The sequence below is a fragment of the Macaca thibetana genome, chromosome 10 (assembly GCF_024542745.1).
Source record: "Macaca thibetana thibetana isolate TM-01 chromosome 10, ASM2454274v1, whole genome shotgun sequence".
NCBI lineage: Eukaryota > Metazoa > Chordata > Mammalia > Primates > Cercopithecidae > Macaca > Macaca thibetana.
In genome coordinates, this window is record NC_065587.1 from 81,650,737 (window position 1) to 81,677,104 (window position 26,368).

Consider the following 26,368-nt stretch of genomic DNA (forward strand, 5'->3'; position numbering starts at 1 on the left):
ATAGTATTCAGAAATAAAAGTACTCCACATGGTGACCTGAGAAAAAGATTCAATCGTTGAATTAAACAAGTCACAGGCATCAGTTTGCTTTTGTTAAGTGTAATGTCAATCTTAATATTCTGGTCAGATGACTTATGCTTTTCACCCATTCATTCCCTTTGGCTGAGGAGCTATGATGGCTAAAACATGCCTGGTTATACAAAGCTGGTTGATTCAGGAGTACGAGTAGCCAAGATTAGCCTTGCTCTGGGAGAGGTTATTTTTTCCTATATTATGTGGTACTTGATGAAAATAATTAATCGGATAATTATAATTATGATCATGGATATTATTAGGCTTTTTGGAAGCAAATGAATAAATTGTCGTGGTGTCATTTTCTTAGCGAATTAGTTGTTTGGAGACAATATACTTATTTTTCATGGAAGCAAAAGACTTTCATGGAAAGTGAAATAACATGTGCTGCTTTCAGTGCAAACAAAAGATTTCAGCCAGGGAATCTGTGTATTTCAACTAAGTGTAATCTGTAAGGATACATTCTGTCTTCAAAGGAAACCAAAAGATGAACCAGGTTATACGGGGTGACAGGCAGGTAAGCAAACAGAATAGGTATGTGCAACCACACAGCAATTCCTAGTAAACACACAGAGAACAGTCACTGAATCCTTGGCAAGTTTCTCTCTAGGTCAGAGAGCTTTCTGCTTCTACATGTGGCTGAATAGCAGTCCCTGTTTTGTCTAGCATCAGGGGACCGGAAGTTTTGGGTGGGACCTAGGTATAGTAGCTCAGCAAAGAGGTGCAAGAAGAAATTGGTTTGTTTTGATTCAAAAAGAAAAACCGTGGTTTGTAATCCAAGTTGAGTCCACTGAACTCAGCCAAATGACTGTCAACCACATTGCATGTGCCTCCAGGAGCCCCACCCTCATAATAACTCATCCATGAGTCACTGGCTGCCCCTACTGTGAAGAAATGCCACAGGGCACACCACACTGTGATGTCAAAACACACCCCTGTTGTTGGTTCATTCCTGTGCAATTTAGGAGACTATCCTTTCGAATTTTGGTCAGAGACTTGAAATTCCAGAACCAACTGAGTAAGCTGGCCTCAACGAATTTTCTTCCACCATGAATATAAAAGAGATTTTTAAATGACTAACCACAAATCACTGTGAATCACTGAATATGGGAGCTCCCTGGAGATCTTTTTACCACATTGTCTTCCAATGTTACTTTCAAGAACCACGCCTGATCAGGTTACCATTTGTTTAAACTCATCAGTAGCTTTCCATGTTAAGATCAAAGCTGTAATCCTTACTGCAATTTACCAGCCCTGCATCACCTCCCCAGCCTATTCATTTCTATATTTGTTCCTTCATGCATTAAATATTTATTGGACCCTTGTTACATGTCAGACACTGTTCTAGGAACTGGGGTACTACTAGCAATGGACTAAGTGGATGGGGGTCCTCCTCCTGGAACTGACATTCGGCCATGCCTGCCCCTCACTATCCATGAGCTACCCCTACCCCACACCCTCCTTGCCATTCCTCAAGCACTTCCTTCTGCCTGGAAGACTTTTTATTCCTGGTAAACTCCTGCTGATTCTTCAGATTTTATTTAAAACTTCATTTTCTTTGGGAAGGACCTTCTCTTTTTCTGAACTAGGTCAGATCCCATCCTATAACCACTCTACAGCACTCTTGATTACTTACAATTTCCCTTTTTCTAAGTATTGTTCATCTGTATTTCCTTCCAGACCAAGGATTGGAAGCCTTTTTCTGTAAAGAGATAGATAGTAAATATTTTCAACTCTGTAAGCCATTCAGTCTCTGTTACAACTACTCAATTCTGCCACTGTAGCAGAAATGCAGCCATAGACAATATATAAACCAATGGATATAGCTGTGTTTCAATAAAACTTTATTACAAAATGAGGCTGTGGACCATAATTTGCCAACTTCTAAACAATAGAACTTCCTATGATGATAGAAATGCTCTATAAATGTCCCGTCCAGTAAGGTAGCCACCAACTACATGAGAATATTGAGCACTTGAAATGTGGCTAGTGCAATTGAAGATCTAAATCTCTAAGTTTATTTAATTTTAACTATTGAAGTTTAAATGTAACTAGAGACATATGGCTAGCAACAATTGTATTGAACAGCACAGATCTAAACTGTGAGAGCAGGACCTCTGTCCCTCTTGCTCACACCATTTCACCTGAACCGAGCACACTAGCTGGCACAGAGTAGGTGCTCAATATATATTTCTGGAATGAATGAGTGAACAGATGTATAAATATGTATAAATAAACTGCTATGGCACTTGATTAGACTTCTTGCTCTCTAGTCTTAAAAGGTTCTATTTTTGTTCTATTTTGCACATTGTTTCTTTCCACTAGCCCATGATCTCCATGAGGGTGGGTGCTGTAAGACACTACCCAAGTGATCTTTCCCATGCCCAACACAGGTACACGCACATGGAAGTCAGCCTTTGCACAGTGTTTGCAGCTACTAGTATTCACCTGAGAAGGGAAAAGACTAAGTCCCATGGCTACTCTATTTCTGAAATATGTTCCAGTTTGTCATGTCTCAAAGATCTAACTTTTATTTTTCTTTCGGGCTTCAACCCTGGTATGTGGATTTGAGAGGATCAACTTAGTCCTGTCTTTTCCTGCTTTATAACCTTAGGCAAGTTGCTTAATGTCCTTGTGTCTCTCTTATTAAGTGAAGATAATTCTAATTCCATTACAGTGATCTACCACCTACTTCTTTGGAATAGCATGTAAGTAAATAAGAGCATTTTGAGCACCTTAGAGATAAGCATTGTTCTCACATGGCATATTATAATAGGTCAAGAAGGTGGTAGTTATTCTCAGAGATATCAAACCAATAGTGCATTGTTTTCTCTGATTTATCAGAATAACTTAATAAAAGCTCTGTGTTCCTCAAGTGAGCCAGCCAGTTATGAATAAGATCAGAATAATGCAGTCATTGCAGGATGGTGAAGGATAGCCACTTAGCTCTAAAGCTGAAGTAAGTCCAATTGACTTAGAGCCTCCAATCTAGCTGTCATTCCAAGTGGGGTCCAGTTTACAAATATTTCTGCCCTGCATTTCTTCTGCAGTTCTGATAGGGGAACATCCCAATGAAAGCACACCTTTCTTTCACAACTACCTGAAAGACAAAATCTGGCTTACCCTGCTATCAAAGGCTTTCCATTATTCAATTCCAGTGGACTCTCTACAGCTTATCACCAAGTGTATACCATTCAAGGTCCAGCCAGAGGCCCATGCAAGGCTGTGTTCCCTCATTTCCACCCACCAATGGGTGCCCACACTGGTCCTCCTATCCTGAAAGGTCTTTACCGTCTCTCTCAACTTTCCCAGTCTTGGCTCTCCCTCATTCACTCATTTCTTCAGCAGATATTCACTCAACACTCTGCTTGGGACTCACCTTAGACCCCTCCATGCAATCCTGCCTTTCGTGGGAATCCTTCATCCTTCACTCACCACTCTGGCTGCACCTTGCCGAAGCCTTGGCCCTCCTTAGATCCTCCCTGACTTGTTGGATGACTTCTCAGGTGGTGAATGGGAAACTCAAGATGATGGGAAATTAAATTAACCTCTTATGAACTGACCTGATTAATAAATAGAAAGAAAGGGCTGGAGTAGCAAATATAGGAAAACTTGACCCCTCAAAGTTTCCATATTTGTAACTTATCACTCTCTTTGACTTCTGGGGTAAGTGAAGCCTAACACTTACAAAAACATGCTCAATCAATCAAGAACTAAGACTTGAGTCTTCTACAGAGTTAATTTTATACTTAAACTTCCTCAGACCTTGATTTGAATTTTGATCAGACCAGGGGTTTCCTAATACAGACGTTTCCTTGAGGAGGTAACTCAGTTCTCAGACTTCTACCAAACCCTTCTAAGCAAAGGTTAGAAATTAAAGAATTTAACAATATTCTTATAGTATGTATGTATTAAGGTAACACTAAGTGTCATAATACATAAGCCACCAAATCCCAATGGCATAACCCAAGAGAAATTTATTTCTATTCATAATAAATCTAATTGGCAGTGATAAGAAGTAGGGTTGGGAGGTGGTAAGGACTCTGTTCCTCACATTTCTTCAGAAAACTAGGCTAACAAAGGTTCTGGAATCTTTAGTGTGTAGCTTCCAAGGTCATCTTGGCCATCAACAATCAGGTGGCAACAGGGAAGAGAGACTTTTATGAGTTAGGCACGGTAGTAACACACTTTGCTTCTACTCACTTCACATTGATCAGAACTCAGTCATATGACCACATTTATCTTCAAGGGATGTCGGAAATGTAGCCTAGCTGTGAGGATGAGAGGTAAATGGGTTTGGTGAATAGCCAGTCTTTGTCACACCAGACAATAATGTTGAAATATTTAAAAGATAATAAGATATAATGGAAGCTATTATTTTTGCAAGTGATCATTTATTTTCTGTTCTTTCATTAATGAACAGAAAATATTTATTAAGTGACTTGCCTATTAAAACTTTTTTTAAATATTATTGTAATACAAGGTGGTAAGTGTAATAATGGTGTAATGCAGTGAGAACATCCAGCCTGGATCTTTTTAGGAAGTGAAGCCAGAGCCATGTCTTAAGGCAGACAAAGAGTGTCTGTATGTGAGGTGAGATGAGGGAGAGGTGAAAGGTGAGAACAGTTAGGAAGAAAGAGAAGAAACTGAAGAAATTACTGAAAAGTGACAGTATGAAAAAAGGCTAGGAAGGAATAAAAAGCAGGGTGTGAAGTGAAAGCCATTTGATACTGCATAGGCAACAAATGGAAGGTGGAACATCAGAGATCAGGCAGATTATTGTCTTCTGTGCTAAATAACTAAGCTCTATACAGAAAACCAACACTTCCCAAAGAGAGTTTTTGTCATGACGTAGGTAGATTTGTATGAAAGGTTAAATAAATGTATTTGATATGTGTGCTAAGTTTCCCAAGTTAAATGGTTTTTCACTTCAGTATTGCTCACAGCACTTAATAAGTTGATTCAATCAGCAAATATTTATCCCACATCGTGTTTGAGGCCATGTGCAGACACTGGGCACACAGTGAGGAATAAGAAAGATATTTCCACTGACTGCTACATCCTAGCTTTTGACATGAAAATCCCCAGCATAGGACAAGGGTACATTTTTTTTTTCCACAACTCTTTTTGTTGATGGCCATCTCTAGGGAGAACTTTGAAACTGCTGTTATGAATAAATGCAAAAGAAATGGAGATGTAATGACTGGCAAAGAATTTAGAATAGTCCTCCCAAAGCAGTTCAGTGAAACACAAGAATAAACAGATAAAAAACTGAATGAAATTTAGAAAACATACTCAAACAAAATGAGAAGTTTAAAAAAAAAAAGCAGGGGACATTAAAAGAAAGAAATTCTAGAAGTGAAGAACACCACAACTATACTGAAAACTTCAAGAGAAAGCTTCAACAACAAGTTCAATGAAGCAAAAGAAAGAATCAGTGAGCTTGAATTGAAAACATTTGAAATTTTCTAGTTAGAGGAGAAAAGAGAATTAAAAATAATAAAGACCACACGAATTACAGGACACCATCACGGGGTCTAACTTTTGCATGATAAGGGTTCCTGAGGAAGAAAGGAAAGCAAAAAAACCAGAAATTATATTTGCAGAGAGTGGCTGAAAACATCTAGATCTGGGGAAAGATGCCAACAGATATAAGAAGTACAGAGACCTTCAATAAAATTTAACCCAATGAGAAACTTTACCATCACACATAAAATTAAACTACCCCAAATCAAGAACTAAATAGTGTATCATTTGTGTTAGCTCTACATGTAAATACATACTTTTTGTTATTCACCAAAAAAATGCTGTTATAAATGATGGTTTGATGTTAGAGCTAGAGAAAGAGTTGTCTAGCACCTGCAGAGTTGAGGAGTTGAAATCAAATAAAGAGACCACCCAGGAGGTGATTACAGTGGTCCAGGAGAAAGGTGATGAGTATCTATCCTGATGTTCTCAATTCTATCTTGGGGATCTTTCTCTCTATTCATTGCTACTGTGCCTATCCTTCCACTCCTCAACCATCAAGACTTTGATCAATTCTTCCCTCATTCGTGAAACCTCCACTGCCTTTTCCAGCCAGTGTTAGCGTCATCTTCCTCCCAGTTCTCACAGCTGTTCCCCGGACATCTCTCTATGTACCATTTGTCAACTTTCAGTCTCTCTGTGGACATTTCCTGTCTTCTGGCAGAACAATTGGTAACATGGGCACTCAATGAGACTTGGTTTAGTATTGAACTGGTAAGAAAATAATGACAATAACAAAATATTACAAATAGATTTGGTGCTGGAGTTTTGATGCTATTGAAAAAGTAAATTTTACTACAAGTTGTCCTAAATATTAGTAGATTTCAGTGGCCTGAACAACTTGAGTTGACTGAGCAACTAGATTTCTTCTACTCCAGCTATCCTACTTGGTTCTGCTAAATAAGAGCTTTCTTGGAGCTTGGATTTTATCATGCGAAACATTGTTTTATTACAGAGTCTGCTAGTAAACTGCCAACAGGTCAATGATTAATTACACTAGGTGCCTTCAGAAACAAAAATAAAATTATCAGGAAGGTGCTGTGTCCAAATAAATTTGTCAACCAATAAATTGTCAGTGGGTCAATGATTAATTGCACTTGGTGCCTTCCAAAACAAAAGTAAAATTATCAGAAAGGTGCTGTGTCCAAATAGGTTTATCATACATGATATATATACATGTAGAATCAAGTGACACACTCTAAACAGAAGCAACTCTCCTATTTGTAAACAAATGATCTGGGCCGAGACTTGAGTTTTATAAAGCATTTGTAAACATTTGTATTTATAAAACACATGTCATAAAGCTGTTGTTAAAATACTCATTTCTTGCCGGGCGCGGTGGCTCAAGCCTGTAATCCCAGCACTTTGGGAGGCCGAGACGGGCGGATCACAAGGTCAGGAGATCGAGACCATCCTGGCTAACCCGGTGAAACCCTGTCTCTACTAAAAAATACAAAAAAAAAAACTAGCCGGGCGAGGTGGCGGGCGCCTGTAGTCCCAGCTACTCAGGAGGCTGAGGCAGGAGAATGGCGTAAACCCGGGAGGCGGAGCTTGCAGTGAGCTGAGATCCGGCCACTGCACTCCAGCCTGGGCGACAGAGCGAGACTCCGTCTCAAAAAAAAAAAAATAAATAAATAAATAAAATAAAATAAAATAAAATACTCATTTCTTAAAATCCCCAGACAATTTAGGGAAATGAATTCACCCTAATTAAGTAAGGCAAATTAAGTTGTATTATATGCCCTTCCAAGTAAGGTAGAACTGTACTCTCATCACTCTTGTATCATTCCATTTTCATGATCTTTGGTGCTATATCACTTGTATAACTTCAATCGTAGCTAATTGACATTCCAAAGTATTCAGAAGAGAAATAAATGGCAGCTTTGAAATCAATCAGACACTCAAATTGTTGAGACTAAAAGCAAAGTTTTCTACTGAGGAAAGAACTGAATTTTACCAATCATTAGGTGATGATTTAAAAAAAAATACTTGCCAGAAGTGCATAATCTATACAGTTGACCCTTGAATAACACAAGTTTGAACTGTTAGGATCTACTTATACACTGATTTTTTTCAATAAAAATTACGCTGAGTGCGCCTCTCCTTCCTCCCCTTCCACCTCATCCACCTCTTTCATCTCTGCCACCCCTGAGATAGCAAGACCAACCTCTTCTCTGCCTCCTCCTCCTCCTCAGCCTACTTAGTGTGAAGTCAGTGAGGATTAAGAACTTTACGATGATCTACTTCCACTTAACGAACAGAAAATACAAGTCCTCTCCCTTATGATTTTCTTAATAACACATTTTTCTCTAGCTTACTTTATAGGAATATAGTATATAATACATATAACATACAAAATATGTGATAATCTACTATTCATCAGTAAGGCTTCCCATCAACAGTAGGCTTTTAACAGTAGCAGTTAAGTTTTTGGAAAGTTAAAAGTTACACATGGATTTTTGACTGCACAGAAGGTCAGCACCCTTAACCCCCATGTTGTTCAAGGGTCAAGGGTACTACCAATCAGGTTAGGGCATTCATTAACCAATCAGAGTGGATATGGGACATAAACAACTGAGATGAAGATATCAGTGTGTACTAGATAGCCATCAGTCCTGCCCTCTCCACTGAGACTCATCAGTTTGTCTCATATTTAGTTTACAAGTTTTGTTACTCTGATGGGAACTGACTGATGGATCCTTTCCGCTGCAAGTAATGGAAGCCTCAAATGTGGGTAGATTAAAATGAGGCTTTTGTCATTCTCTCACAGCAAGTCTAGTATTGGGTAGTCCTTGGCTTTGTTGATTCAGTAACTCAACAATGTAATTGAAAACCAGTATTTTCCATCTCTTCATTCTGCCATATTTTGTGCATTAAAAAAAAAAAAAATGCCTTCCCCTTATGGCAACAGGAAGGTTGTTGTAATTCCAGAAATCCCAATCAGACACAACAATGTCTGGAGAAAAACAGGGACATTTTCCTTTTTTTCCCCAACTATTTTTATTCTTACATAAAGCTTCCTCAGAAGTCACCCAATGGACCTTCCCTCACTTCCCATTGGCCAAGACTGGTCTTCACGCCCATGTCTAAACCAGCCACTGGCAAGACTACTATGGCTATCTTGGACCAATTATGCTTTACCCCCTGAGGCTAGAGAAAGGTCACCTTCAACTGAACATCAAGGCTCTTCTTACAACAAATAAAGAATATGACCTTAAGGTAGGCAATCAACAGTGCATCACATAACAAACCCCGCCAGATTATCTGTTTGAAAGGAGAATTTGTGGTCTTGTAAAGCCACACTTGCACTCAAGTCTCAGTGTTAATGCTCATGAAACCCAAATTGACCCCCATTTTTATGTTTCATTTCTTCTGTAGTAATAACAGTTGGACCACAGGGCTTGTTCAGAGTCTGAGGGAGAAGTGCTCCTATACAACTATGAATGAAGATTGAATCTTCTACAATCTTTGAAGGCTCATCTCCTATAATAGGACACACTTTCAGGTTATCAAGAATAAAATGAGTCTTGGAGATGCAGAAAGTATTTATCCTTGAAATATTTTAGATGGGTGGATTAATCTGGATCAAAAATGCTAACTGCTGCAGCAGAAAAGCCATAAGTCTCACTAGTTTAACAATGAGTTTTATTCTTCAAACATGTAAAGTTCATTGAATATCAGGCACCACTTTTACCTTGTAGCTTTTCCATCTGGATCTGGTGGTTTGCAAGATTCAATGGTAGAGGAAGAGAGAGATGGATGAGGCATACCAGCTCCTGACTCCCTCAGCCCAGAAGTGACACATGCCATTTTCACTCAGAGTCCATCAGCCAGAATGAGTCATGTGGCCTACCATAATGTCAAGAAAGGCTAGGAAATACAGAGAAAAATATGTGTATATATATATATCTTCATTATTAGCTGTATTCTGTCTGCCGCATGGTGTGTAAAAATCATTTCACCATTGATATATTATTGGTCTGCACTTTTCTTTTCCTGTGATGTCTTTGTATAATTTTGGTCACCAGGATAATATAAGGCTCATATAACGCATTCAGAAGTGTTTTTTCCTTCTTAATATTTTAGAAGAATTTGTAAAGAATAGGCATTAATTCTTTAAATGTTTGGTAGAATTCACATCTGGGATTGAACTTTTTCTGTGGGAAGTTTCAAATTATTAATTCAATGTCTTCATTTTCACAGGTCCATTCAGATTTTCTACTTCTTATTGAGTTGGTTTTTTGTATTTTGTGTCTTTCTTAGAGTGTCCATTTCATCTTAATTCTAATATGTTGACATATAATTATTCGTCACATTCCCTTATAATCAGTGTCACTTCTGTAAGGACAATAGCAATGTCCCTCTTTCCTGATTTTAGTAATTTGGCTGTTTTCTCTTTTTGCTTGGTCCATCCAAGCAAAGACTTGTTAATTTTGTTGATTTATTTGAAAAGTCAGTTTATTTCTGTTATCTATTTCATTAATTTCCACTCTAATTTTTATGATTGTTTTCTGTTTGCTTTAGCTTTAATTTGTTTTACTTTTTCCATAAGGCGATAAGTTATTGACTTAGATCTTTCTTTTTAAAATATAGGCATTAGAACTATAAATGTCCTGTTAATCACTGCTTTAGCTGTATCTAATAAGTTTAGGTATACATGTCTTCATTTTTATTTATCTCAAAGTGTCTTCTAATTTCACTTGATTTCTTCTTTGACTCATTTACTATTTAGGAAATGTTGTTTAATTTTCTCATATTTGTAAATTTTCCCAGTTTTTCTGTTATTGTTTTCTAATTCCATTGTGATTGGAGAGAACATACTTTGCATAATTTCAAGCCTTTTACATTTATTGAGGCTTATTTTATGACTAGCTGCAGAATGTTCCGTGTGCGCTTTAGAAAAATGTGTATTTGCTGTTTTGGGGAGAAGTGTTCTATAGATATCTCTTAAGTCTAGTTGGTTTATACTATTGTTCAAGTCTTCTACTTTCTTGTTGGTCTTCTGCCTAGTTATTTTATTCATTATTGAAAGTAACATATTAAAGACTCTAATATTATCATGAAATTTTCTACTTCTCTCTTTACTTCTATCAGTTTTTACTTTAAACATTTTGGGATGTTGATGGTAGATGCATATATGTTTATTATTGTTACATCTTCCTAATGAATTAACCATTTTATTATTATAAAGTATCTATCTCTCCAGCAACAGTTTTGTTTTAAAATCTATTTTGTCTGATACTATGTTAGCAATTTCAGCTTTCTTACCAGTGCTGTTTTCATGATGTATCTTTTTCCATTCTTTTACTTTTACCTTGTATGCATCTCTGAATCAAAAGTGTATCTGCTCTAGATATCTTACAGTTAGATTTGATTTTGTTTTCATCCAGTTTGACAATCTGCACTTGATTGGATCCTTTCATCCATTCACATCTTCTGTTATAATTGAGATAGTTTCATTTATGTATTTTTGCTTTTTGCCTTCTGTATATCTCATGTCCTTTTTGTTTATCCATTCTTAGTTTAGTGCTTTATTCTGTGTTTTAAGTGAATATTTTCTAGTAGGATTTTTCATTATTTTAATAATTTTTCACTTTTTTTGAGTTTTCTTAGTTGCTGTGAGGCTTACCATACCTATGTTAATGTACCAAAATCAACTTCAAATTTATACAAACTTAAATCCAGTGATACATAGAAATATTACTTCTATATAGCGTACCTTTCCTTTTATGCTGTTATTGTTATGACATCTATATATTTATAAAATCAACAGCACAATCTTATAAATACTGTGTTGTACAATTTTATGTCTTTTTTAAGAAGCTGGAAAAGAAAGGATGCCAAATATATGTGTATGCATGTATGTGTGTGTGTGTGTGTGTGTGTGTGTATACATATTGAGAAAGAGTTTGTTACATCAACTTTCTTATTTCCCTTCCTATTTAACATTTCTGGTTTTATTCATTAGTTGCTGTGGACTCTAATTGCCACGTTGTATAATTTCCTTAATTCAATATAGTTTTGCTTACATACAATTTCTTTGTGCTGTTTTTGCATAATATATGTCTATATATATAAGTTCAACAATTAATTTATACATATTGTTTTATACAATTTCTTTTAAAATTATGTAATAAAGGGAAGGGAAGAAATGTGTATTTATACTTTTTTTTTTTTTGACGGAGTCTTGCTCTGCCTCCAGGCTGGAGAGCAGTGGTGCAATCTTGGCTCACAGCAACCTCCGCCTCCTGGGTTCAAGCAATTCCCCTGCCTCAGCCTCTCAAGTAGCTGGGACCATAGGCATGTTTCACCACACCCTGCTAATATTTTTGTATTTTAGTAGAGAGAGGGTTTCACTATGTTGGCCAGAATAGTCTCGATCTCCTGACCTCATGATCCACCTGCCTGAGCCCCCCAAAGTGTTAGGATTACAGGCGTGAGCCACTTTTATAATTTCATAATCACCTTTTCCTGTGCTCCCCCCCTTTTTTTTGGGTTGGACTTGAATTATTGTCTGAAGTCACTTGCTTTCAGTCTGAAGACCTTCCTTTAATACTTCTTGTAAGGTGGGTCTACTATTAACAGATTCTCTCAGTTTTTGTTTATCCTGAAATATCTTTATTTTGTCTTCATTTTTGAAGGATAATTTTGCCAACATAAGATTATTGGTTGACGTCTTAAAATACTTCTGCATTTTGAATATGTGATCCCACTACATTTTGGCTTCCATTTTTTCTACTCAGAAGAAAGCTGTTCACCTTATTGGGGTTCATTTTTATGTGATCAGTTGTTTGGCTCTTGCTGCTTTTAAGATTTTCTCTTTGTCTCTTAACATTTTTACTATAATATGTCTGATAACAGATCTCTTTGCCCTTATTCAATTGGATATCATTAAGCTTTCATAGGTATGATTAATGTTTTTCATCAAATTTGGGGAGTTTTCAGCCAATATTTATTGAAATGTTTGTTCTGTTCCTTTTTCTATCCTCTCTTTCTAACACTCATATTGTGTGTATGTTGGTGTACTCAATGGTATCCCACATGTTTCAGAGACCTTTTTCACTTGTCTTCATTTTTTTCCTCTGGCTTTTTGTTTGTTTGTATTTTGTATAGTATAAATTCCCCTTCTCTATCTTAAAGTTTTCTAATTTTTTGGTCTTCTAGTTTAAATCTGCTACTGAACCCCTCTAATAAGTTTTTGTTTCTGTTATTACACTTTTCAATTTCAGAATTCCCATTTGGTTCTTTTTATTGTAATTTCTATTCTTTATAAATATTTTCTATTTGATAAGACATTGTCATCATACCTTCTTTTACTCCTTTAACATGGTTTTTTTTAGTTCTTCATATATATTTGTAACAGCCACGTGGCAGTATTTACTAAGTCCAACATCTTGGTCCTTCTCATAAGCAATATCTGTTGTTCTTATGTAGACCACATTTTTCTGTTTCTTTACATGACTCATATTTTTGGCCTAAAACTGAACATTTGAAATAAACTGTAGCAACTCTGAATAGTAACCACTGCCCCCACCCCCCGCCCCCACCAGAGGATTGTCTTTGCTGTGTTGGCTTCTTTTTTTAGTGACTTAGATGAGCTATTTTCATAAAGTGTATTTACCTCACAGTGTAAAACCTCTAAGGTTGCCCCTTAGAGAGTGCAGACTTCAGCATGTCGTTGAAATGACAGTGGTTTTAGAAAGCTTCTATATGACTGTGCCTTTCCCAAATCACTCTGTAAACTATCTTCCTCTGTTAGTATCACTCCCAACTGTGAGTCTCCACTACTTGCTGCCTGATTGCTCTATTGGTCTTGACAGTGCCCTGGGGCATAAATTGCTTCACAATCTGATCCAATTAAATTCATGATCCTTGGTGTGTTTAGCCTTTGAGGTTTATTCTGATCCTAAGAGGGCTCTTCATAGCTGTCAATTTCCCTGGTTCTCTCTGACTAAACTACCTACATAAAGATTAGCTTGTTGCTTTTACAGAGCTACCAGTCTGTTTTAAAGTGCTTGCCACCAGAATCTCCACTGTTTTCCAGAGCACCCTTTAATCTTGAACTTCACTACTCTTTGTACCAAATAAGATAAGTTATCTTGGGGAATGCTCTAGAGCTCTCTGTCCCACTGGGCAAAGCCAATGAGTCACTGCTTCAGAGCTAGGGAAAGGATGGTGGCTTTAAGTGGGGCAATACCTTCTGGTTTTCTTGGCTTTCCTCTTCCACCATGGACCCTCTATCCTGCTAGTGTGCTGAAGGAAGGGTAATTGGGGCCCCAGTATTCCCAGCATGCCATGTCTGATACAGAGTCTCTACCCTAGGAGTGGGTGTTCATTAGAGGAAACAAACCCTCAACCTCTCAGCCACACTTGCACAGAATTTAGCCTCTGCAAAACAGAATTGAGAGTGATAAGAAAAGATGGTAGCTTGCCCCTCTCAAAGAAATACCATAACCCTTGCCTGAAGCAGGGGACAGGAAGCCTCATCTTCTTGGCCACCTGCTCAAAGTAGAATGTTTTTACTTGCTGAACTGGGAGGTAAAGGGAGAGAGTAGGTCATGGCTCAATGCCACAGACTCTCAGTGTTCTTTTTTGATATTTAGTGTATTTCCTTAAATCAATATTTCTTCATTTGCTATATGCCCTTAAGACAATGTCCAAATACTTTAAAAAGTTATATTTTTATAATTTTTACCAGTCGTGCTTTATTTCTACTGTGAAGATGATCTCTGAAGCTCTTTATGCCACCAGCAGGGAAATGATTTACCTTCCATAGATTTTTAACCAGCTCCCATGTTTGAACACCATATAATGTTTAAAGTAAATCTCTTATTCTGTAACACTCACAGTGGCCCTGTTTGCCTACTCAAAAGCTAACTGCTACAATGTAGGCAGAGATTTATTCTTAAACACCAGTGTCCTTGGAACACCTTGGAAGAAGGTGTTCTCCCTCAGAGAAGGATCTAGGCCAATCTTGGTCATGATGTGGAAAACCCCAAATACATTCCATTTCAGAAAGGAACATAGCCCTCTAGTTAGCTCCAGTGTTCTAGATTTCCGTTGCCATTTCGTCCTCCCTAAGCCAATCTTATCCCCAACTTTCCTGCCCTTGTATAGCAACTAAGGCCTGAAAGCCTCCTCTTCCCCCTCATTCTCATCCTGACTTTTCTTTTCAATGACTAACCCAGCAGTGTAATGGTGTGTGTCATGTTGCATGGGCTGCCTCATTCTGAGAACAAAAGTCTGTTTGTCAATGGATGGTGAATTTGCAGCATTAAGTTGGTTTTAGATTTGCTCATCCTTTTGTATCATACCCTAAAGAGCTAGAGCACAAGAAGTGACTGCACCACACATTTTTCAAAGTGCTACTGAGATAGTCTGCGTCCTTGTGGTCAGGACAGTCACGTGTGCTCTTCATCCTGCATCCCTCCAGGGGTCGTGTTCCAGGAATTATACTGTCTCTTACCTTTTTCTACAATTATGCTTAATCTATTAAATATTTTTCTAAGCTCCTATATACACTCAGTATTTCTTTATTGCAAAATAAGCAATTCCTCTCACTGTTAGTAACCAAAGCCACCACCTTCTCTCTGTCCTCTTCCCTACCACTACACTTCCTTAATAAGTCATCTCAGCTCCCTGTCCCATTGCCTTCACATTCTCTCTCTCCTTAAGTACCTGCAGTCTGATAAAACTGCAGGGATAACAGATTGGTAAAATTACTTACTCAAGTTTTCTTGTGAGAGTCCCCACATACAATGGTCTTGTTGAACTTCAGTATCTCAACTTTGTATCACTCTTCAATCTCTTACCTCTTCCTCCCTCTCCCACTTGCTGTCTCCTTAGAGGACCTTCATTCTCCCTCTTCTCCCTAGGTATTGATACATTATATTCTTTTTTCTTGTTTCTTTTTTGTTTTGTTTTGTTTTGTTTTGAGATGGAGTCTTGCTCTGTCGCCCAGGCTGGAGTGCAGTGACGCAATCTCAGCTCACTGCAACCTCCGCCTCCCGGGTTCAAGCAATTCTCCCTACCTCAGCCTCCTGAGTAGCTGGGATTACAGGCGCCCACCACCACGTCCAGCTAATTTTTGTATTTTTTAGTAGAGACAGAGTTTCACGTTGGCCAGGCTGGTCTTGAGCTCCTGACCTCAGGTGATCCACCCACCTCGGCCTCCTGAAGTGCTGGGATTACAGGCATGGCCCCTGCGCCCCGCTGATACATTATATTCTTGATCAATATATCCTAGGTCAATGTACATCCTTGGTCTCATGTCTTTCTTCGTCAGACTCTCAGTCCCTTTTGCTAGAGTTTTGACAAATCCAGCAAGGAAGCCATATATCCTTGGTCAATATATATGACAGGGTTAAATATTGTCTTTCTCTTTTTTCTCAAATATGTCTCTAAAAGCAGCATTATCCATCCTAATAGTTTTCATCTATCATCTCTATTCAGAATATTTAACAAAAATCATAACATTTAATGAGTTTTTGTGTTGTGGCAGGTAACCTGTATATATTATCTCACTTAATTTTCAAAATGACCTTTACTAGCCCAGACATTTGAGTCCTCAAAAAATTAAGTGACTTTCACAAGGTCACACAGTCAGCAAAGGAAAGTCTGACCCCTGAGCAAATCATCTTCATTGTTATGCTCGACTGCCCAGCAACACCAGGCTCCATTTTAACCTCCTCAGGAATCACTCCTGATCACCCAGTGTGATGTGGTCCCTTCATTTGCATCATCCTGTGATATTCACATTTTGCTCTATGTTATGGTCATTTGTGTCCCCACCACAAACACACACACACACACACACACACACACCCTATTGCACTATCGATTCTGGGGGAAACATACTGTATTTATTGATTTCATATCTCCTCTAATGTTAGCCTAGGACAGCCAGTAAAAGAGCTACTTGTTGAACAGAAGAATAATTGTCTGTAAAGGGCTCCTTGCATATTCCAGTTTATTTCCAGATATGACAGAGCGCAGGAAGTAAACAAACCCCAGGATGTCACAGTATCCCAAACGACTAGATACTGTAGGCATTGTGGCTCAGGATCTGTTTATTTTTAAGGCTGTTAAAGAAAAGGTAGAACAAGCCAAAGCGTATTACAAATAATAATGCTTATCTGCAGTAATAACAAGTGCTTAATAAATGTAAACTTATTAAGCAAGATTTTATGCTTCATTTACTTTGATAGGATGAAATTTTATATTTCAAGGTAACTATCCAACAACAGATTAGGGAATTCCTCCTGGGAGGTGTGACTGACTTCAATTATAAGTAAAAGAATATAGTGAGTCACTAGCGGTCTTTTAAGGAGACCAATACATTTCCAGACAACTTTTTTCTCTGTGAAGGTATCTCATTTTTCCTCTGCCAAATAAAATTAATTAAGTGACATTAAATTAAAAATGTATCTTTTTTTTTTTTTTTTTTTTTTTTTTTGAGACGGAGTCTCGCTCTGTCGCCCAGGCTGGAGTGCAGTGGCGCGATCTCGGCTCACTGCAAGCTCCGCCTCCCGGGTTCACGCCATTCTCCTGCCTCAGCCTCCCGAGTAGCTGGGACTACAGGCGCCAACAACTGCGCCCGGCTAATTTTTTGTATTTTTAGTAGAGACGGGGTTTCACCGTGGTCTCGATCTCCTGACCTTGTGATCCGCCCGCCTCGGCCTCCCAAAGTGCTGGGATTACAGGCGTGAGCCACCGCGCCCGGCCCAAATGTATCTATTTACATGAGAGGACAGTAGATACTGGTTTGAGCTGACGAACATTGTTGAAATTTTCTCCTTCGTTTTATTACTTTCTTTCAGAACAAGTCACAGGGGCAAATAAATAGTTACATATAGTCCCAGTCTGTGCAACCAACTGAGGGTTTTATTTGCATCTAGGTAGACTATCTGTGATGTACGGTGCAGGGTTACCTCAGAGCCAGTTCAAGCAGAAACTGCCTATGGATTTCGAGAGAAAAGTGCCACTTGATTTGGTTACATGTGAAGCTCATAAATGAAGATGGGTCCAGGAAAGGAAAAAGAGAAAACCTGCTGATTGCCATGGGTTGGACTTGAATGTCCTCACATTTTCTGTCTTTATATACACCCACATAACTTAGCCATTCTCTAAGTCAGCCAAAGGGGTTAATCTGTGAGCAAGTTAAATTAAGGTTCTGAGGTCACCTACACTGGGTTCTCCTTATTCACTCTTTTTCTTCTGTGGTACCCAAAAAAGCACTGTGTCCACAAATTCTGTCCCAAGCCTACTGCTCTCCCCTCTTTATGATTTGTGCCTTATTCACCTTCAACCATGACTTAAACTGTGGCCCATCGTAATTGACTCAGTCAGGGTCTTTCTTTTCTCCTACGTTCCTCAGTGCTCTGGGAATTTATGCAGGCAATTACCACCCCTAAATTAGCACGTTCCGTACAGACTCATCATGTCTTCTCTCCAAAAAGCAGCCCTCCTTCCAAATCCTTATTTCTTCTCATCAAGAATATTACACTGCTCCTTGCAGATAGTTTTCTTTCTCCTCTTCCTTGACTTCATATCTAATCAGTTTAAAAGTTCTGACATGTCTTCCTTCATGAGACTCTGAGTCCCTTTTGCTAGAGTCTGGACAAATCCGACAAGGAAGCCAATTTTATGTCCCTGTGATGCAGAAAGATGCGGGAGGTGGATCTTAAGTGGGCCAGGAGGTCACCTGGAATTGTGGAGATCAACGTAGTCCAAAGGTCAAGTGCAGAACAGACCCAAGGAAAGGAGCCGAAGGTTTATACTAAAATAGCATAGCAAGATCAGCCATCCGTCAGACCTACATGACTGGAGTAAGGACGTAGTTAGAGGGAGGAGTAGGAATGGAGTCTGTCTTGTTCATCTTTGAATTCCCAGTGCTGAACATGTTGTTTGCTCATGGAAGGCATGCAACAAATGTCCTGTATACAGGTCAAGAGTATAACTTTTTTTTTTTTTTTTTTTTTTTTTTTTTGAGACGGAGTCTTGCTCTGTCACCCAGGCTGGAGTGCAGTGGCCGGATCTCAGCTCACTGCAAGCTCCGCCTCCCGGGTTTATGCCATTCTCCTGCCTCAGCCTCCCGAGTAGCTGGGACTACAGGCGCCCGCCACCTCGCCCGGCTATTTTTTTGTATTTTTTAGTAGAGACGGGGTTTCACCGTGTTAGACGGGATCGTCTCTCGATCTCCTGACCTCGTGATCCGCCCGTCTCGGCCTCCCAAAGTGCTGGGATTACAGGCTTGAGCCACCGCGCCCGGCCAAGAGTATAACTTTTACTCAAGACTGCATATTAACAAATGCTCTTTCATTTTCATTATTTTATACCATCAAGTAGTGTTTGTGATGACACACTAGATGGGAACATCCACCACTGTTAGTTTGGGGTATCTATAGAGGTAACCCGAAATAATAAATAAATAAGGAAGCAAGTCATCTTAATAATATTTTGTGTTTTGACTTAAGAATTCAAATGTTAGATATCACTATAGAAAGGCTTTTAAAAATTTCTTAAAGGATAATAATGTAGAGATTTAAAATATTCATCTACCAGACTGATTTGCTTTTCATCTATTTTATGGTTTGGGATAAAACTTCCAGTGACTAAATCACAGAGATTCCAAAAATTCTGCTTCTCAAACAATGTAGAGGGAATGAAGATAATATGTTCTGGAAAACTGTGTTGATTATAATGACAAAGATTAGGAAAATGGCAAAAGCAGTATTTCAAATGTACATGATTTAATATAAGAAATCATTCTACATATATATGTATAAGCTAAGTTGGTACATCAAATATTAGTAGAGATTTGACAATTTTTTGTAAATCACTAAAAGCTATGTATTGCAAGTGTTCAAAACATTTTTCGTGTGTCACCTCCTTAAGAAATGGGGAATCTGCAGATTGATTTATATTTATTGAATGAAACAATACATGAATGTATAAATATTTGTTAAGGACTAAAACAATTAAATATTAGCATTAGAAATATGTATTTACTAATCAATTGACCAGATGTTGTTTGACCTACTATGTGCAAATCAATTAAACAGTCATCAGAATGGTTTGGTGCTAAAAGTCTACTTTCTACTGAAAAGTGAAATAAAACAGACAGTTTTTAAAACTTTACTACGAAAAATTTCAGGCATACAGAAGAGTAGAAAAAAATATGTAATGAACACCTATATACTCTCCATCCAGATTCGAGAGTTAACATTTCTCAAAGTTGCTTTATGTTTTTATGCAATTTTGACAAACCACTTTAAAGAGAACTACAGCTGTTATAATGCTTTGCCCCTTAATACTTCAGCATGCATCTATAAAGATTAAAACATTCTGTGATATAACTAAAAATATCTCTATCTTCCCTAACAAAATTAATAAATTCTTTAATAAGATATATATATGGTCCTCATTTGGATTTCCACAGTTGTTCAAAGTATGTCATTCACCTGGTTTTTCACACAAAAATTACAGAAAGAAAACAGAATTTGATGAAGGAACGCACACTAGATTTACTTGTTTCCCTTAAGTCCTCTCATCCACCCTTCTTTTATCAGAAATGACTTTTTTAAAAGATCAGGACAGTTGTCCTATAGAAAGCTCTACATTCTGGATTATCTGGTTGTTTTCACATAAGGTCATTTACCACGTTCCTTTAGGCTAGTGTTTCTTGTAAAATGGAAGTTAAACATAAGAGCTTGACTAAGTTCAGGTTAAATATTTCATAGGTTTGCTGTGTATTGAATATTACACATAACGGGCGTGTAGAGTGGCTGCTTGTTCCAACACTTGTGATATAATTTGATCACCTGGTTAAGGTAACGACCCCAAGTTTGTGATTAGGAAGTAAGCTATGGGGTCATACTTTAGCAACTTGCAAATACGTTCTTCCTCATTAACTCTTCACACAGTGGTTTGAGTTTCTGTTGAGAACTTTTGCTTGAATCAATTATGTTACTACGGCTTGTAAAACAAAGTTTGAATTTTTGATTTCCCTCTTCAATGATCAGTTTCTAATTTTTTTACAATCTTAAATATGGCCTTTGGAATTTAAAGGGTTGAAAGTTGACAGTTTTAAGTATCATAGTATATTTGTAACAGGAGAATGCTAACCTTGGATTTTCTTTTGTGTTTTCAGCAAAATGGGAGGACACATTTTTATGATAAGCTCATTGTTGAATCCTTTGAAGAAGCACCCCTTCATGTTATGGTTTTCACTTACATGGGGTATGGAATTGGAACCCTGTTTGGCTATCTCAGAGACTTTATGAGAAACTGGGGAATAGAAAAATGCAATGCAGCCGTGGAACGAAAAGAACAAAGAGTACGTATGCACACCTCCCTGGATCTTTGTCAATGCCTACTACTCTCTAAAGTGTTCTCAGAAGTGGTGATACAGGTGCAGATCCTAGAAAGCATGAGGTGCTCAGGAACTATTCAGTGTAAATTTCATTCATCTCCACTTCCTAAACCCCATTCCCCATGGGTTTATGAACCTGTTTTTACAAACATCTCATGAGCAACTACTATTTGCCAGATACTGAACTAAGGCTTTTCCCATACCTTATAATATTTAATTTCTGTAACAACCCCATGAGATAGATATTAAAATATAATTTTGAAAATAAAAACATCAAAATATAAGAGCAAGTGCTCCTGGGTGGGGCTGTACTTTGGTCTTCTAGTTGTAAGTTGGGTATTACTTATGCTCTATCCTGAAAAGGAAAGTGCATTTGAGTGAACTGGGACATTTTTATTTCATCTAAATCTGATTTCTCACCTTTAACACTATTAATATTTTGAACCAATTCTTTGGGCATTGTAAGAATTTTAACTGCATCTGAAAACTATAGCATTAAACCACCAAAGCTAAGGACCCTCATGGAGTCCATTGCACCCTCCACTACCTCTACTGGAACAGGCACTGGTATCCAATGCTGAGAGATCCATAGACGGTTCACATCACAGGACTCTGTGGAGACAAACCCCAGTACCAGTCTGGAGCCAGGTAGACTCGGTGGGTGGCTAGACCCAGAAGAGAGACAACAATCACTGCAGTTTGGCTCACATGAAGCCACATCCATAGGAAAAGGGGGAGAGTAATACATCAAGGGAACACCCTGTGGGACAAAAGAATCTGAACAACAGTCTTCAGCCCTAGACCGTCCCTCTGACAGAGCCTACCCAAATGAGAAGGAACCAGAAAACCAACCTTGGTAATATGACAAAACAAGGCTCTTCAGCACCCCCCAAATATCACACTAGTTCACCAAAAATGGATCCAAATCAAGAAGAAATCCCTGATTTACCTGAAAAAGAATTCAGGAGGTTATTAAGCTAATCAGGGAGAGGCCAGAGAAAGGCAAAGCCCAATGCAAGAAAATGCAAACAAAAAGATACAAGAAGTGAAGGGAGAAATATTCAAGGAAATAGATGACTTAAAGTAAAAACAATAAAAATTCAAGAAAACTTTGGACACACTTTTAGAAATGCAAAATGCTCTGGAAAGTCTCAGCAATAGAATTGAACTAGTAGAAGAAAGAAATTAGAGCTTAAAGACAAGGTCTTTGAATTAACCCAATTCAACAAAGACAAAGAAAAATGAATAGGAAAATATGAACAAAACCTCCAAGAAGTCTGGGATTATGTTAAACAACCAAACCTAAGAATAATCAGTGATCCTGAGGAAGAAGAGAATTCTAAAAGCTTGGAAATCAAATTTGGGAGAATAATTGAGGAAAACTTCCCTGGCCTTGCTAGAAACCTAGACATGCAATTACGAGAAGCACAAAGATCACCCAGGAAATTCATCACAAAAAGATCTTCACCTAGGTACGTTGTCATCAGGTTATCCAAAGGAAGCCATTTTAAGAGCTGTGAGACAGAAGCACCAGGTAATTTATAAAGGAAAACCTATCAGATTAACAGCAGATTTCTCAGCAGAAACTGTACAAGCTAAGAAGGAATTAGGGCCCTATCTTCAGCCTCCTCAAACAAAACAATTATCAGCCAAGAATTATGTGTACAGCAAAACTAAGCATCATATATGAAGGAAAGATACAGTCATCCTCAGACAAACAAATGCTGAGAGAATTCATACCAAGCCACCACTACAAGAACTGATAAAAGGAGCTCTAAATATTGAAACAAATCCTGGAAAACAGAGCTTCTTTAAAGCATAAATCACACAGGACCCATTAAAACACACACACACACACACACACACACACACACACACACAAGTTAAAAAGCAAAACCAAAAAAGAAAAAAACCCAAAGTACACAGACAACAATGAGCATGATGAATGTAATGATACCTCACATTTCAATACTAACATTGAATGTAAATTGCCTAAATGATCCACTTAAAAGATACAGAACCACAGAATGGGTAAGAACTCACCAACCAACTATCTGCTGCCTTCAGAAGACTCACTTAACACATAAGGATTCACATAAACTTAAAGTAAAGGGGTGGAAAAAGGCATTTCATGTAAATGGACACCAAAAAGAGAGCAGGGGTAGTTATTCTAGTATCAGACAACTTTAAGCAACCGTGGTTAAAAGAAACAAAGAGGAACATCACGTAATGGTAAAAGGCCTCGTCCAACAGGAAAATATCATAGTCCTAAACATATATGCACCTAACACTGGAGATCCTAAATTTATTTATTTATTTATTTTGAGACGGGGTCTCACTCTGTCACCCAGACTGGAGCGCAGTGGCATGATCTCGACTCACTGCAAGCTCCGCCTCCCGGGTTCACACCATTCTCCCGCCTCAGCCTCCCAAGTAGCTGGGACTACAGGCACCTGCCAACATGCCCAGCTAATTTTTTTTTTTTTTTTTTTTGTATTTTTAGTAGAGACGGGGTTTCATCATGTTAGCCAGGATGCTCTTGATCTCCTGACCTCATGATCTGCCCACCTCAGCCTCCCAAAGTGCTGGGATTACCGGTGTGAGCCACTGTGCCCAGCCTGGAGACCCTAAATTTATAAAGCAATTACTAACAGACCTGAGAAATGAGATAGCCAGCAACACAATAATAGTGGGGGACTCCAATACTGCACTGACAGCACTAGACAGATCATCAAGACAGGAAGTCAACAAAGATACAGTGGATTTAAACTATACCTTGGCACAAATGGATTTAACAGACATATACAGAACATTCCATCCAACAACCACAGAATACACATTCTATTCAACAGTACATGGAACTTTCTCCAAGATAGACCATATGATAGGCCACAAAATGAGATTCAATAAATTTAAGAAAATTGAAATAATATCAAGCACTCTCTCAGGCCACAGTGGAATAAAACTGGAAATCAACTCCAAAAGGAAGTTTCAAAACCATGCAAATACATGGAAATTAAATAACTTGCTCCTGAATGAGCACTGGGTCAAAAACAAAATCAACATGGAAATTAAAAAATTCTTTGAAGTGAATGACAATAATGACACAACTTATCAAAACCCAAGGCAGTGCTAAGAGAAAGTTCGTAGCCCTAAACTCCTACATCAAAAAGTCTGAAAGAGCACAAATAGACACTCTAAGGCCACACCTCAAGGAACCAGAGAAACTTGAACAAACCAAATGCAAACCCAGCAGAAGAAAGGAAATAACCAGTGTGGCTGGCAAGATGGGCTGCAGCTCCCAGAAAGATCAATGCAGAAGGAACGTGATTTCTGCATTTCCAACTGAGGTACCTGGCTCATCTCACTGGGACTGGTTAGACACTTGGTGCAGCCCACAGAGGGCAAGTCGAAGCAGGGTGTAACATTGCCTCATCTAGGAAGTGCAAGGGGTTGGGGAACTCCCTCGCCTAGCCAAGGGAAGCGGTGGGGGACTGTGTCACAAGGAACAGTGCATTCTGGTCCAGATACTACTTCCCCCAGTCTTCGCAACCCAAAGACCAGGAGATTCCCTCAGGTGCCTACACCACCAGGGCCCTGGGTTTCAAGCACAAAATTGGGCAGCCATTTAGGCAGACAGCAAGCTAGCTGCAGGATTTTTTTTTTTCACACCCCAGTGGCACCTGGAACACTAGCAAGACAGAACCGTTCACTCCCCTGCGAAGAGCGTTAAAGCCAGGGAACCAAGTGATCTAGTTCAGCGGATCCCACTGCCACCGAACCCAGCAAGCTAAGATCTACTGGCTTGAAATTCTTGCTGCCAGCACAGCAGTCTGAAGTCGACCTGGGACACTTGAGCTTAGTGGCAGGAGGGGCATCCACCATTATTGAGGCTTGAGTGGGCCGTTTTCCCCTTACAGTGTAAACAAAGCCTCAGGCGGGGTGAGGGGGCGGGGGGGAGTTTGAATTGGGCGGAGCCCAGGGCAGCTACTCAAAGCCGCTGTAGCCAGACTGCCATTCTAGATTCCTCCTCTGTGGGCAGTATATATTGCTCGGGTGATATATGCACCAAAATCTCACAAGTCACCACTAAAGAACTTACTCATGTAACCAAATACCACCCCAGTCAGGGGTTTACAGATAAAACTCCCATCTCCCTGGGACAGAGCACCTGGGGGGAAGGGGCAGCTGTGGGTGCAGCTTCAGCAGACTTAAACGTTCCTGCCTCCTGGCCCTGAAGAGAGCAGCAGATCTCCCAGCACAGCACTCCAGCTCTGCTAAAGGACAGACTGGCTCCTCAAGTGGATCCCTGACCCCCATGCCTCCTGACTGGGAAACACCTCCAGGCAATGAGCTTGATGAATGTAATGATACCTCACATTTCAATACTAACACTGGCAAACAGGGTCTGGAGTGGACCTCCAGCAAACTCCAGCAGACCTTCAGCAGAGGGGCCTGACTGTTAGAAGGAAAACTAACAAACAGAAAGGGATAGCATCAACATCAACAAAAAGAACATCCACACAAAACCCCCATTCGCAGGCCACCAACATCGAAGACCAAAGGTCGATAAATCCATGAAGATGAGGAAAAACCAGCGCAAAAAAGGCTGAAAACCAGAATGCCTCTTCTCCTCCAAAGGATCACAACTCCTCGCCAGTAAGAGAACAAAAGTGGACGGAGAATGAATTTGATGAATTGACAGAAGTAGGCTTCAGAAGGTGGGTAATAACAAACTCCTCGGAGCTAAACGAGCATGTTCTAACCCAATGCAAGGAAGCTAAGAACCTTGAAAAAAGGTTAGACAAATTGCTAACTAGAATAACCAGTTTAGAGAAGAACATAAATGACCTGATGGAGCCGAAGAACACAGAACAAAAACTTCGTGAAGCATACACAAGTATCAATAGCTGAACTGATCAAGCGGAAGAAAGGATATCAAAGATTGAAGATCAATGTAATGAAATAAAGCGTGAAAACGAGATTAGAGAAAAAAGAATAAAAAGGAGTGAACAAAGTCTCCAAGAAATATGGGACTACATAAAAAGACCAAACCTATGTTTGATCGATATACCTGAAAGTGACAGAGAGAATGGAACCAAGCTGGAAAACACTCTTCAGGATATTATCCAGGAGAACATCCCCAACCTAGCAAGACAGGCCAACGTTCAAATTCAGGAAATACAGAGAACACCACGAAGATACTCCTCAAGAAGAGCAACCCCAAGACACATAATCATCAGATTCACCAAGGTTGAAATGAAGAAAAAATCGTTGAGGGCAGCCAGAGAGAAAGGTCAGGTTACCCACAAAGGGAAGCCCATCACACTAACAGCAGATGTCTCTGCAAAAACCCTACAAGCCAGAAAAGAGTGGGGGCCAATATTCTTCTTAAAG

At 38.9% G+C, this 26,368-nt stretch overlaps 1 protein-coding gene across 2 annotated transcripts in view; it reads left to right on the forward strand.

Moving 5' to 3' along the window:
* SPTLC3 (serine palmitoyltransferase long chain base subunit 3) overlaps positions 1-26,368 on the forward strand; it is a 171,948-nt gene that overhangs the window by 20,392 nt on the left and 125,188 nt on the right. The window contains exon 2 of one of the 2 annotated variants that reach the window (XM_050746544.1): positions 20,750-20,935. The exons of the other annotated variant lie outside the window; for it this stretch is intronic. Coding sequence (XP_050602501.1) covers positions 20,750-20,935 — 186 coding nt within the window. The remainder of the gene's footprint in view (positions 1-20,749; positions 20,936-26,368) is intronic. 2 annotated transcript variants of the gene reach the window in all.